General features: G+C 35.9%; 1 protein-coding gene across 1 annotated transcript; it reads right to left on the reverse strand.

Moving 5' to 3' along the window:
• Nucleotides 1–5,410: 5,410 nt before the first annotated feature.
• Nucleotides 5,411–14,231, reverse strand: LOC136754771 (ileal sodium/bile acid cotransporter-like). The gene is made up of 6 exons (XM_066710892.1): nt 13,757–14,231; nt 12,125–12,243; nt 9,769–9,857; nt 8,778–8,953; nt 7,752–7,909; nt 5,411–7,194 (listed from the first exon to the last, which is right to left on the reverse strand). Exons 1-6 carry the CDS (start codon nt 14,128–14,130, stop codon nt 6,989–6,991), a joined length of 1,122 nt encoding a protein of 373 aa, XP_066566989.1. The 5' UTR covers nt 14,131–14,231; the 3' UTR covers nt 5,411–6,988.
• Between the last annotated feature and the right edge of the window lie 1,342 nt (nt 14,232–15,573).

The following is a 15,573-nucleotide window of genomic DNA, read 5'->3' on the forward strand; positions in this document are numbered from 1 at the left end:
AACATTTACAAAGCAGTGTACAGGTTATTATGTAGCAAAAATGTGGAACTGAAAACCAGTTAAAGCTTTAGCTTTCTTTTTTAACATATAGTGCTATATTTGTTATTTATAGTAATAATAGTAATTTAATATTTAACTATTTATGGAGACCATTAATTTACTTTAAACTGTTAAATAAATGATACACTTTCATGAACATTTTGAACAATTACAAAAACAATTTTACATAAACAATGACATAGAAGTTATAAATGACGTTGCTTGAAATTTACCCAGTGTACATACATAACCACATTTACTCCCCTCTTCACCTAGATTGCTATTTATGTTTCTTAATTCTTCTTTTACATCACTTGACTTTTTTGAGTTTACACGTACAGGCCAGTATCCCAGGTCAGATTTTATATGTTTCACTTTGTTCTTCTTTTTTTCTTTCTGTTTAAGGGAATTTCACCTCACCCTCTACAATTAAGAGTTCAGGAGCCTCAGATGGAAATTACCTCTGACATTCTCTGAGAGTTTGCTTTGGTTCTACCTAACTCTATGAGGACAAAACATTTTAAACAATAGTAAAGTCTGCATCTGAATTGACACCAATCTGCACATCACATCATCCAAACATAAATGTTTCCCTTTTTGTTTTTCTTGTTCTCAGTGAGTCACCATTGACCACTAAAACCTCATATCCACACCCTTTCCTTTCAATTACTTTGTTTCTCAAAAGGTCAGCCTTTATTTTTTTATGGGAAACAGTTGGTGTAATCTTCCCAGAAATGTCTACAATGCCTGAATTGTCATCTTCTGTCAAATCATGTAATTCTCCTTTCTCCTCTCTCAGATACTTTTACCTCTTTCTCTCACTGCTGTTATTCCCCAAGTATCAGTGCCCCACCCTGTCTCAATCCACCCTCACTCTTTGTTTTCTGTTATCAACTCTCATGGATTATTATACCACTTCATTGTTGATGATGCCCAGATCCTCCTCTCTTTTCTTTGCTTTTATTCTTACTTTTACTTAGAATTGGGTATTGGGTGAATTGAAAGTAGCCTGACACTGGGTTACAGCTAATGGGGGAGTTTTGAAGGAGTCATTAATCATACCTGAGGTTTCTTACCTGTGGCCCCAGGCGATATCTCAGATTAATCAGCAGCAACAGCAGTGATTTGTTTTTCTAAGGTTTAAAGAAATGTGTGTTGTTGTCTCAAATGCCTTAGATTCCACTGCTGAGATAGAGTGTTGTAAGATATGGACTGAAGAACTGGATGTAAGAATGTGACTGACAGAGAAGCTAAAAGAGAGGAAATGACAGTCAATACCTTGATCCAAAGAGAAATTAAATATTTTGTTTGCAGTGAAAATGTATTTCATTCTAAATGGATATAACATGATGGGATTATGATATTGCTGGTTCTAAACTATGAGTGGTATTTTTAAAGTTGAATAGATCTCATTTGATAGCCTTCAAACTGAATGTCAATTGCTTTTAAGGAGCTTTACTTGCTCATCTGCAAGCCTTTTCTTGTGGATGGAAAAGAGACTGGGGGTAAGAGGTGAATCCAAAATATACGGATACACATGCTAAACACAAATGATAAACCCAGTACTAGTTGCTCACTTTCTTCTATCTAATGAAAAACTGCTATCAAATTATACATATGTTTAGATACAAGTTTAGTAGTTAATCTAATGCAATATGTTCTGTAGAAACTAATACACATACACATTTTCAGACATAATTTCTTTATCTGCATCATTTATGTATTTGTAAGCACTTTTAATCACCATACTATAACTGTTTGTGTAATATTGATTCATATTCCTATTTTACCCCTCAGTACACAATATAAAATAAATGTTGCACTCTATTTTGTAATTGTTTTCAAAAATGTTTGCAAAGACTTGCCCAAGGTTTGGACACAAATAGACTTTGTGAATGTGTGAATGTTGTAGATAGGCAAAGACTATAGATAATGAAGACTATTAATATATAGTGAAACAATGGTTCTTATGTCCTGTCATATATATATATACTAACAAGATCACATCAATACCAAAAATAGACATAGTATTCAGTCATTTTCAATCAGAAAACACTTAACACATAGGACCCTGATGTACTGGATGTACTGGAAAAAGAACTATGGTGGAAAAAAGTCATTTACGGTAAGAAAGACATGTCTCGAACAGTCAAGTTTCAATAACAAGGATTTATTTAATTATTGGAGAAACATCCGCTGATGGTAAAACATTACACCATGAAAATACCCAGATCTTCCTCACTATACATTGACATCACTGTGGTAAGAGGTAAACACAGGCCTGCATTTGCATGTGTCTGCTGCTTACAATTCAGCTATTGGGTTTTCACCCTGTAATTGTCAAATAATGGTGAGTACATAATTACAGTGAAGAAACAAGGGCTTACATATGGTATATGACTATAAAATACAAGGGGCTCCAAACTCTGGATACAGATATTTAAAGAAAAAGATTCACAAATGCATTTAAAAAAACTGTTTTTATGTATGTGGTTTTTTTGGTCTTTGAATTTTTTTTTTCCCAACAGCCTGAGTTGACAATTGTATTAGTAATTGCTAACAGTACAACATTTATTGAAACTTCAGTGTAAAGCCAAGAAGAAGGGAAATAAAGTCCCTGCATGCATAGATACAATTATTTCTGAGGTGAATTTGCATACCTAGTTTATTAATTGCATCCTTTATACACATTTCATTAATGGAATTTAAAATAAAAGGGATTACATTTTAAAGAAAAGAACATTCAAAGCTCTTAAATGCTGTTTATCATTTGCCATGACTAATGTTTAACATTTTTGCAAATGCTACACTTTGTTGGTGATATAAAAATCCATTCCTTTGCTCTTACTATACTAAATAGGTGTTATACACTATTATACACTATTGCTAAGATTAATTGCAATGCAGGGCTACTAAGACGCACCAGTCATGCATTGTGTCAAAGAACATGAATTCTGTTCTTAATATTTTTAGAGCTGATCATAACAAGTCTGAATGTGGTTTCACATTTATAAACCATAACCTCTGTACTTACTTGTTCCATTGGGATTAGAATATTTATAAAAACATCGTATGATAGTATCAACCACTGTAGTAATGGTCTCTTTGTTTAAAAGGAATGTTTTTTGTTAAGGATCAGAGGTTTTCTTTAAAGACACAGGGATTTATTTGTGTGAGGTTTATTTAAAATATGAATAATAACTGAATTTCAGTTCAAGGAAAGAGCAGTGAGTGGAGGAAAAGATTACAGGGAAGAATGGAGAAGGGAGATGCTTAAAATCCCCACCTGCTATTGTCTGCAGTGCTCACTTGTTTGTTGTTTTGTGTGTATATGTTTAAATGTATACACCCCTACCTTGTATTTGGGGAATCAGCCAAGGAACTGGTGTTGAATAAGGACAGGGTATATATACTTCATTGGGTGGAAGTAATTGTATTATGAATTTACATTTAAATGTTAAAATAAAAATAATTCAATATTATGCAACTGGCTGCTACTGGCTAACCCCCAATCTTTCCAGTAGAAATCCTGCTGGGGGTTCTATCACATTGCTCACATACACTTTTCTTTTAAATATTTAATTTCCACCTGGGAAAATGGCCAGTTGCTTCCTATTCTTGACAGCAGAAGCCAGATTGTGTGGAGTTTTGTTGCTGTCAGGGGACTGCTAAGAACATTCCTGAATAAATAAATGCAGGATGGACTCTTGCTTATGGGAGACACTACTTTAACAATAAAGTTGTCGTATAATTGAATCAACTGCACACCTCCTGGAGAGAATGTTGTCCCAATGTGCCCATGTATCTTGTTGTTTCATTGTGGAGACCCCAGTAATTTCCCACAGCAATATTTCAAGATTCGAAGCTCATTGATACCATTTAGCTAAACTTGCTGTCACTCACTCTTTTTCCAATATCAGCTCAGAATGATTGAAGCAAACTTTGTATATACATACTAAGTGCTTGTAATGTAACTAAAAGCTGCAAGAAAAATGAAGATGGGTCTTTTTCAGTAATGACTGCTTTCTCGCAACTTGCCCACGGCTTTGTGTAGGGAGACGGATATTGTTGATGTATGAACACTGACTCCCATCTCAGATACAGAACTTTCAGTCACTGTAGACTTCACAGTGGCATGCCTAACCAGTTTGCCCGGCTGCTCACTTTGGAAGTGTAGCCGGATCTGGGAAGTGGCTGGGTGCTATGAAGCATATTCCACTTCTTAATGATGGTCTTCACTGTATTCAGTCACTTTGATATGTTCTTATAACTTTATCCTGATCTGTGTTTCTATAACACTTTTTCCCTGACTTGTTTAGAAAACTCCTTGGTCTTCATGGTTAGCTTGTCGTATCACTATGCGTGTTTTGGCCTGACATTCAATATTTAACTGGGGAAACTTACAGAAACAGATTAATTGCCTTTGAAGTCAAGGTATTTACATAATATTAGCATGCTTTAGCTTTATCAGTATGGAGTAGATTTTATAGATTCTAAATATGAAGTCCAATTCGAAAGTTTCATTGCAAATTCTGATGGCAACAAAATGTGGGACCTTGCAGGGAGGTGAATACTTTTGCAAGACACTGTATATGTGAAAACAAAGACACAGCTGATGATAGTAGAAAGAAAAATACTGTTATATCTTCTTGGATTTACAGAGCAATAACCCATTAGTGAATGACAAGCTTGAAGGAGACTATTTTGCTGTCATCCCACCAGACATGTCCTGACATTGTCTCTTCTTTGACTTCAGACCACTGGGGAAGGTAATGGTGGCCACAATACATGTTATATTATACAACAGTCTCAACAGCTCAAATAATCTCAGAACCTTGCTAGTCCTGGATAAACAGGTATAGCCAAGTTTATTTCTGGTACTCCTTCAAACATACACATACACAAGAGTACAATGTACATAATAACAGAAGGAAAAGTATGCTGATTTTACTACAGAGCAGTGAAGGGTATGAAGACAGGAAGACGTGATGTTAGGCTCAAGAGTGAAGATCACCTGCCCACCTGACATCAGACCAATGAAGGGCAAAGGCAGGGATTGATATACTTGGCCAAGAACAAGAATGTTACTTTAAAAATAACAAAGTGTGCCAAACACTTCCCACCAGAGGGCACCAGACTGCTCTCCTATCAGGCTGCTGTTCATTATAGGAGCAGGACAGATTGTGATTCAAATTCAGTCTTATGCCTTTGCATTTGTCCATATACCCATTGCAATTCCAACTTCCAAAAATAATACGATATCTTCAGTATACAGAAATCATTCTAGGTAAAAAATAATCACATTACTATTTATATTTACATTGAAAAAAAGTATATATATATATATATATATATATATATATATATATACACATACCGTGGCATGATAGATGATAGCAGAGAATATCAGTAAAATACTGTCATGGGAAAGGAAATCAAGCAACAGAAGCAGGAAAGAAAACGATATTCTCTGCTATCATATATATATATATATATATATATATATATATATAAATATAAATAGTAATGTGATTATTTTTTACCTAGAATGATGCAACTGCATAAGTTTCACCTGGAAAAATATAATGCTTTATATTTGATAGATTTATCTCATTATCTACAAGAAACGATATAATTAAAACCTTGTTACACTTTAACTCGGTTTTACTGAATTCGTTTTAGCTCACTGGCTTGGATAAACGAACAATTGATAAATGATTGATACTGTTTTTACTTGTTTGGTCACAACATTTATTTTTTTCAGAAAAAAAGAAATAGATTTAAGTTACTATTATTATTATTATTATTATTATTATTATTATTATTATTATTATTATTATGAAGAAGAGAATATTTAAAAATTATTTCTCTTTAAAGAGAGGAAATATGTATTTTTACCACATTTTATAATAAAGATATTTACAAAATAACATGTATAATTCTGACATAATTACAATGCCATAGTTACACAGAGTTGAGGTAGCACAGTGCTGCTAAATGTTCTTTTGAGCTTCAGCCTCAGTACTCTGTGCGACTCTAAATTGTATTCATTCAAAACTGTGTAGAAAACACTGCAGACTCAAACAGAACCATTTAAACAGAATATCTATACCAGACCAGAGTTCAGCCTCGTCAGTCTTAAAGCCCTGCCATATAAAAGTGAGTGGCCTCAAGGAAAAAATAATATCAAAGTGATGCAAAATGTATCACACAATGAAACAGACCCTTGCATAGCTTGACTTTGTGTATCTTACTGGGCCTGAAAGAGACATATGAACAACATGGTGGAGTAAACCTGGCCATTTCGATTTTCGTTTTTCTAAGTGCTCATTTAAATCTGACAGACTTCTGTATTCTGTATTCTGTATTCTGTCTTACAATAAAAATCCATTGAGTGAAATGATCCATTACATTGTTTCTCATGATGAATCTGTTGAATAGTGATGAATCCTGTCAATTATTGAAATGATTCCTAATACATTATTGTATAATAATTACAATCCTAGTACTACTACTAACAATAATTTAAAGTTAATTTGTGCACTTAGACTTCAAGTTTTTTTTAAACCATTCAATCTCTAAATACTCATTAAAATAGTAACCAAAACTATTTTCTACTACTATGTATAAAAATGATAAACACAATTGTCAGAAGCCTCAAAAGTGTCCGTATTACTGCAGCCTCACTTACAGCATAGCTTTTGTGAGCATAGCTTCTGTTACTTTTGGAGGACTGCTAATACTTGGCTTTCAGAAGAAAAGGTCTATACAGGACTGAAATATACACAGAACATGAGTAGCGTTGTTCAGCAGTGTAACAGCCATTTTACAACTGGCATGCTACCCTGTGGAATCCCTGTTCTGATACACTTACAGATAGATAATGTTTGAGAGTAGAAGCTGTACAAGGAACATACAAACCTCAGTCCCATACTATCCATCACCCACTTCACAGTTTGGTGTAATTTTGCACTTGACTCTCTCTGGTTGGCGTTGGTCCCACGCTCTGAGTCTGACTGCAAGTGTTGGGGTCATGCTCAAAAGCAATGTTGACTTCTCCCTGAAGACTGTTCACACTCACATCATTCACATTAGGTCCTGGACTGGTCTTCACATCAGGTTTCTTCAATATGACTCTTTTATATATCTGATAAACTACAATCAAATCAAATTGCAAGCTTTAGTAACAGTGTTAAACCTATAACAAAATAAATATTCTAACTAAATATTTGTTGCTGTTAACATAGTGTGAAAATGTGCTTATTGTTATTATTATTATTATTATTATTATTATTATTAGTAGTAGTAGTAGTAGTAGTAGTAGTAGTAGTAGTAGTAGTAGTAGTAGTAGGGTTGAACATTTATGTGATGTCCAGAAATGTGCCTTTTCTGATAGACACACATGCCATAATCTATTTTCTCCACCAAGGGTCTCTATCACAACATGCATTCACGCCTTTGCAAAAAGTAGCACACTATTGCAGGGGTGGCACAAGAGCAGTCCAGAATTGTATGGAATCAATGTAAAATTAAAATTAAAATACACAAAAGTCTCTATACTAATATTACTCACAAACTTACTGATTACAAAGGAAGGTAAAAATCTCAAACTGTTCTCTTTTAGGGTTCAATTCATATATAAAGTATACAGACCAATTGTCAATTGAGTCAAAGGTAGTCAAGAGACTTCTCCAGTATACTCAGATACCCACCTGTCACAATAATAAGCCCATCCAAGAGCTGGCAAGAGCCATAAATGAGAGGGAATGTGAACATGAAGACGAGCTGCTCGTGGGGGAAGGACAGCTGGAGCACGGTGGAGCAGAGCTGGACATTCTGCGCTCCGGTCTCCAAGGCAATGGTTCTGCATCTGGAGGAGAAGAACAAAAGCCCACCATGCTATCGACAAGTCTTGGCAAGCCTGGCCAATGAGCTTTATTAATGCTTAGTGATTTAAACGAAATGTTCCATTCCGCTGAGCCAGTGCTTTTGCTGCATGCATGGTTTAAGGACACAAAGGACAAAACCGAAATAACTGAGGTTTACAGGACTTTCTGTGTGCGAAATCACTTGGGAATGCACTAATCCATGATCTGATTTCAGAAAAGATGTCTGCCAGATTCATGAAGAAGAAGAAGAAGAATATTGAACATTGAATATCATAGTCATGAATATCATCTTCCTCCATTTAATCAAAATGCTTGGCGTTCCTCAAATCCAGTGTCTGAGGAACAGAGTATTATTCTACCTGAGCTGTTCACTCAATTGAATGAATTATTCACTTAACTGAAACCCTTTCTCCTTCACCTAATGCAGGTGATGATTGAAAAAGATTGGCATAAGACCTGAAAGAGAGTGTCCCTCAAAGACTGGATCCCCACCACAGGTGTAAGGGTTGCAGAGTATACAACACCTCACATTTGACACATAACCCTCACTGGCACTCATAGACAGCTTATGATGAGCCACACACCTGGACTCAACCCCTGCAAGAGATTTGCATAGAAGAAGCCAGGGCAGTATTGCATAGTGAAGCAGAGGACTGCATTTCAACAGGCAATAGGAATGAATGAAGGGGCTGTATGTAAATTAAACTTTAACTGAGGACAGCCCGTCCTAGCGTTCTCTTAGTTAGGATTGTTCTTGTGCTGAGAAAGGGTTGATAGCTCATGAATGCCCCTAACATTAAGCCAGCAGGAATGAAAATGTAATGATAGAGGCTTTAGTTTTCCTCTTACCTCTTCCAAGGCTGCCTCAGGATAAAGGCTATTACAAAGCCAGCAGTGTACCCGATCATGGGAAAGATAACCCCGATAATCACCATAGAGGTATCAATGTCCCAGGATCCTTTATACAGAACACCGCTGGCAATTGCAAGCACCAGAATTAGTATGCTACCAACAATGGAGCCAACCTAAATATGAGAGAAGAAATAATTAAAGGCAGGGTAAGCACAGGGCACACCAGACTCACAGGAGTATCTTGGGATGATTCTGCCTTTCTTACCCATAGTGTAATGCTTACAAATGATTTATAAAGTTTATCTGTAAATTATGTGACCGTTATCTGATATCACCATTGCCACTTGGGATTCTCAAAAGTATCTTTTATCTTCCACTTGGTTCTGCCTCATGTTATCCATTCATGTTTATCATATTGTATTCATTCCTTAATATGTTGTTATTGCTGTATTATGAACACATGCAATTTGCTTCACAGATTTATGCTACTTTTGTTGGTGTTGTTTTGATAAACCAATTACACTATGTGATGTCACACTGCATTGTGGTGTGGTATGGGCTAAAGCAATAATAATAATAATAACCTTTAGCAGATTTTAACTAAAGGGAAAGAGTAAATAATACATGTTCTAAATAAAAAGTTACAAAGTTAATAAAACATGATATAGTTTTATACAACATATATATAGTGTCTAAATAAATAATCTCGCACATAGTTGCCATTGAGTACAAATGTTCAATTGTATAATACGGCTTTCAAAGATAGTAGCAAAAGTAGTAATATTAAAATAAGTAGTAGTAGTAGTAGTAGTAGTAGTAGTAGTAGTAGTAGTAGTAGTAGTAGTAGTAGTAGTAGTAGTAGTAGGAAGAAGAAGAGAGAAGGGAGAAGGGAGAAGATGAATGTGAAGAAGACGATAGATAAAGAAGATAAGATAAACTGACAAAGGCCACTATGTCTTAGGAATTAAGTGACTGAAAAATACAGTACCTTCAGGATGACTCTTGCCATCTTTGGCCACTTATAGTTGAGGAAGACCCCACCGGTAACTGGAACAATCAACGTAACCAGAGTAATTCCTAAGGTAGTAAAATAAGGACACATACTGGCTAAGTACAAGATATTGCAAACATTTCTGAAGAGATATCTAAGATACTTAGGCTCACCTGCTGATATCATTCATTTGGAAAATGAATACAGTACTGTGCAAATGTTTTAGGCAGGTGTGAAAAAATGCTGTAAAGTAAGAATGCTTTCAAAAATAGACATGTTAATAGATTATATTGACCAATTAACTAAATGCAAAGTGAGTGAACAAAATCCATATTTGGTGTGACCACCCTTTGCCTTCAAAACAGCATCAATTCTTCTAGGTACACTTGCACAGTGTAGTCCGGTATTGTGCAGGCATATAGTCAGGTGTATGATTAAACAATTATAGCAAACAGGTGCTAATGATCATCAATTCAATATGTAGGTTGAAACACAATCATTAACTGAAACAGAAACAGCTCTGTAGGAGGAATAAAACTGGGTGAGGAACAGCCAAACTCAGCTAACAAGGTGAGGTTGCTGAAGACAGTTTACTGTCAAAAGTCAGACACCATGGCAAGACTGAGCACAGCAATAAGACACAAGCTAGTTATACTGCATCAGCAAGGTCTCTCCCAGGCAGACATTTCAAGGCAGACAGGAGTTTCCAGATGTGCTGTCCAAGCTCTTTTGAAGAAGCACAAAGAAACAGGCGACATTGAGGACCATAGACGCAGTGGTTGGCCAAGGAAACTTACTGCAGCAGACGAAAGACACATCATGCTTACTTCCCTTCACAATCGGAAGATGTCCAGCAGTGCCATCAGCTCAGAGTTGGCAGAAAACAGTGGGACCCTGGTACACCCGACTACTGTCCGGAGAAGTCTGGTCAGAAGTGGCCTTCATGGAAGACTTGTGGCCAAAAAGCCATACCTCCAACATGGAAACAAGGCCAAGTAACTCAACTATGCATGAAAACACAGGAACTAGGGTGCAGAAAAATGGCAGCTGGTGCTCTGGACTGATGAGAGAAAATGTGAAGGCAGTTTGTTCACCGAAGGGCTGGAGAGCAGCACACGAATGAGTGTCTGCAGGCAACAGTGAAGCATGGTGGAGGTTCCTTGAAAGTTCCATTTCTGCAAATGGAGTTGGGGATTTGGTCAGAATGAATGGTCTCCTCAATGCTGAGAAGTACAGGCAGATACTTATCCATCATGCAATACCATCAGGGAGGCATCTGATTGGCCCCAGATTTATTCTGCAGCATGACAACGACCCCAAACATACAGCAACAGTCATTAAGAACTATCTTCAACGTAAAGAAGAACAAGGAGTCCTGGAAGTGATGGTATGGCCCCCACAGAGCCCTGATCTCAACATCATTGAGTCTGTCTGGGATTACATGAAGAGAGAGAAGCAACTGAGGCTGCCTAAATCCACAGAAGAACTGTGGTTAGTTCTCCAAGATGTTTGGGCGAACCTACCTGCTGAGTTCCTTCAAAAACTGTGTGCAAGTGAACCTAGAAGAACTGATGCTGATTTGAAGGCAAAGGGTGGTCACACCAAATATGGATTTGATTTAGATTTGTCTTCTGTTCACTCACTTTGCATTTAGTTAATTGATAAATATAATCTATTAACATGTCTATTTTTGAAAGCATTCTTACTTTACAGCATTTTTTCCACACCTGCCTAAAACTTTTGCACAGTACTGTACATGAGCATAATACAATATAATATATATTTACATTCTATACTGATATTCTAAAATAAGGTTCAAAGCTTTATTTTCTGTAATGATTTATATATATTCTTCACAACAGAAAATCTATCTATTGCAATCATAGATAATATATTTTGTTGCTATGAAATTCATGCTTATGTTACTAGATTCTATCATAAATACTTTCCTGCTATTTTGTGCATTCATTTCTGCTGGATTGCTTTTGCCTTTTTAATTCCAACTGCAATGTGGCTGAAGCCAGTCCTCTAGTGAATGTAATAATCAGACCTCAGAGTAAATGAGCACCAGATCCCAACACTGGGGGTGCCCAACAGAATATGGTATTTCTTGCTTTAATCACTACTTGAACAAGAAGAAATATAAATGGCTGCTTCAGCACACAGTTTGATGTGTGCTCTATGCTTCTACTCTGAAATTTAACTCAAGTTCCTTTTTGGATTCTCATACTTCTCATCCAAATTTATTTCTTGATCTTGGCAAGACGTACCCAAATGACACATTTAGTTGGACTGTGTGTGACAATGCCTGATGTCAGGCTGGGAAGATGCCGTTCAACAAACAGTTTTTTACCTATATTAAAGAAGGGGATTGTAATGTTGGTGGCTTGGAACAAGGCCTTTGTGTAGATGTAGAGGCACAGGGGCATCATTCCCATAGCAAGCACTGTGGAGCAGCTGGTCATGGTAATGCTGCAATAAAGGGATGGAAATTATAACTCACACAACAAACCATGACCTCTTAAGAAACCAATTCCTGTTCTCCTTTTCTAATTAAGTTTAATTTAAAATAGCCACATACAGTTCCACATTTATACAGCTGGGTTTTTACTGGAGCAATCTAGGAAAAAAAGCTTGCTCAAGGGTAATAACAATATACCCTGGGACTGAACCCACAATGCTCCACTCTGAAGTCCACAGCTCTAACCACTACTCCACATAGCTACCTGTATGAGTCAATGTATGTGTGTTTTTACTGTCCATGTTTCTACCAATTTTTGACTAGAAATATATATATAAAATCAACTTATAGGAATAGTCTATTGGATCTATGGCACAGTCCTTAATCATTACTGGATTACAATTTTGTAATGCATTAAGCTAGCACAGCAGTGATTGATGCCTGGAGACGTTGTTTTGCTCTCCCCTTTAAATTTGGAGAAAGTAATTAATTCTCAGTGGTGTCTAAGATAAGGAATACCCTGTTACAGCTTGGCCGTGAAAATAAATAATCTCTAACTGTAGATCATGTGGGAGGACCACAGACACCAGTCTAAAATAATCTGTTTTATGTTAATTTCATAACACACTTTGGAATGTACAGTATGGTTTTTTTTCTCATTTGTGTTTAAAAAATATATATAAATGACATATTCTATGTTGACATCACACTACCCATTACAGGTGCTACAGATGTTTTTCAACTAATTACTAATAAATGTTACTTTTAAATGTTTGCTGTTCAAATTGTATTGCAAACTTGCACTTAATTTGCTGTAGTTGTACGTGGGTGCACTAATAAATCTATTGCATATTTGTGATTCATATTTTTATTTAACCATTTTACAAAACATAACGTTCACATTACTACAGTGTTTGAATTTAGGCACATGTTCTGCAAATTTTAGTGTCTTGTATTTTCAGTTGTGCTGAATGAGTCACCTATCATAAAGGTGTCATCCAAATAAATAAGGATATTCCTTATTTTAGCAATGTCAGTTAGAATCTGGTTGAAAAATTATGTTTGTTATGTTATTGCATCACAGTTACTGAATTTACTTTTACTTGTCATAAACCCAAATCATGTTATAAAATAGTGTACAGTAAAGCTTAATCTTTCATTATAATCATATAATGACAATAATTTTAATTTATTTGAAAAACAGGATTAAGAGGATTGAATATGTTTTTGTATTTATTTGCTCTGTGTCTGTGATTGTATCATATTGATGTTGTACTTCCCCTTAATCAGTGTTCCTGTTTACCATGTTTTTCGTGGCATATGTTTTCACTTGTGTATCATTTGTTTCAAAGTTATTGATAAAAAGCAAAAATAATACAGCTTCAGCACAGAGACAAACATGCTTAAACAGTTCTGCAGCACAGAGCTGCATGCGTAAAAGTAAGAACAACTGTATATCACATGATTATACACTGGCTTGCTTGTCATTCTACAACAGAAGTTAACAAATTGTCTATGGCTCACCTGAGATCCATGTCTCCATCAATCCAGTAAGCAATGATGTTGGAGATGATTCCTCCAGGGCAGCAGCCCATAATGAGAATGGCAACTGCTTGAACAGGCTGCACAGAGAATGCCACAGAGAGGACATAGGCAATGAGTGGCATCAGACCGAACTGGCACAGGAGACCCACACAAATACCCCAGGGGTTTCTGAGGTGGTACCAGAGCCTGCCCACCTCCACAGAACATCCCAAAGAGAACACCACCATTGCTAACATGACCGTCAGAACCACGCTGAAGATGAAGCTCAAGGTTTGATTAGACTGGTCGAGGGGGCCAGTCTCATTGTAAGTCCCGTTCACCTCGCATTCTGTGAAATGGGAGCAGTTGGGCATCTTCTTCCCTGGGAGCAACCAGACTGAAGTAGAGGAGTTAGTGGCCCTGATGCAGCCCTTAGCTCTCACTCCACCCCTGCCCCCTACACTAACAGAATAAGCACTTAGGAATGGAATGTCTGGTACTACTGGATACAAAAGGGTAATCTCATAAACTCTACTTGATCTTTGATGTGAACTACTCCTGGGAGCATGCCTGCAACTGTTAACCCCTTCCAATTTTATTTATTTATGTATTTAGATCAAATACTGTTCTGGAGACAGTTACCTTGCAATGGTCCATAGATAAGAAGATATGGTTGGTAATTAAAAAGCTTGAATATTCACATTGAGATTGTCAAAAGGGGTGAAATAAGAAGCTGGTCATGTCTAAAACTAATGTATACACAAAAATAGTGGGGATCACTTTACAAAGTTAATGCAAAGAGTTTATATAACATTTACCATGTTTCAACTTTCTTCTCCTATAAAAAATAAAAAAAAACTGATCCAGTTACATAAGTTGAACTTTTTGCAAATCACATTGAACCAATTAATTGTACTTCTTTTGAAACTCATTACCATGTCTTTAAAGTGTTATTAGCCTATTATTTTTATAGCAAGCTATTTACCTTGGCTATTCTAATGAAAGGTCACTATCTTTCTATTCCTCAATGGTGAACTGAGAAATCATTAACTACAGGCACCTCTGAACAATTCTTAACAGTCTGACATGCACTAGTTCAGCAAATTACAGCTGCTCAAATCAAAACTGCTTATCATCAAATCTGCTTTAGAAGTACAAGGGTCTTAATAGTTTATCCTACACAAAGTTAAAAAAAACCAAACAAACTGGCAATTAAATTTTTCTTTACTCTTCTTCCCGGGTAAGCATTTTACAAACAGAAAAAGCATCATAAAAAATGACTGATAACACCACAGGTGTATTGTTATATTAATTAATTGAATACGTGCAACTAGTATTATTACTCTATAAGTTTTATTTTTTTATTAATACTGTATTTTCCACAGTTGAAACACTGAAGTCTCTAATTTTTAAATATTTTAAATTTCCAACAGTAGATGCAAGACTAGCTATGTGAAATAGAGTGGTTAGTTTATTTAGTTTTTGTTGTCTTTTAATTAAAAACGGCTCAGTATCCCTTTAAGTAGTTAAGTAGTAATTATTTAGAAATGCAAACATTCGTATTTGTTACAAGTTTGTATTGTGTATATTTTGTATATATATACTACTGGTCAAAAGTTTTAGAACACCCCAATTTTTCCATAGTAGATATTCTTTCATTATATATACACTCACCTAAAGGATTATTAGGAACACCATACTAATACTGTGTTTGACCCCCTTTCGCCTTCAGAACTGCCTTAATTCTACGTGGCATTGATTCAACAAGGTGCTGAAAGCATTCTTTAGAAATGTTGGCCCATATTGATAGGATAGCA

The sequence above is a fragment of the Amia ocellicauda genome, chromosome 8 (genome assembly GCF_036373705.1).
Source record: "Amia ocellicauda isolate fAmiCal2 chromosome 8, fAmiCal2.hap1, whole genome shotgun sequence".
NCBI classification, from domain to species: domain Eukaryota; kingdom Metazoa; phylum Chordata; class Actinopteri; order Amiiformes; family Amiidae; genus Amia; species Amia ocellicauda.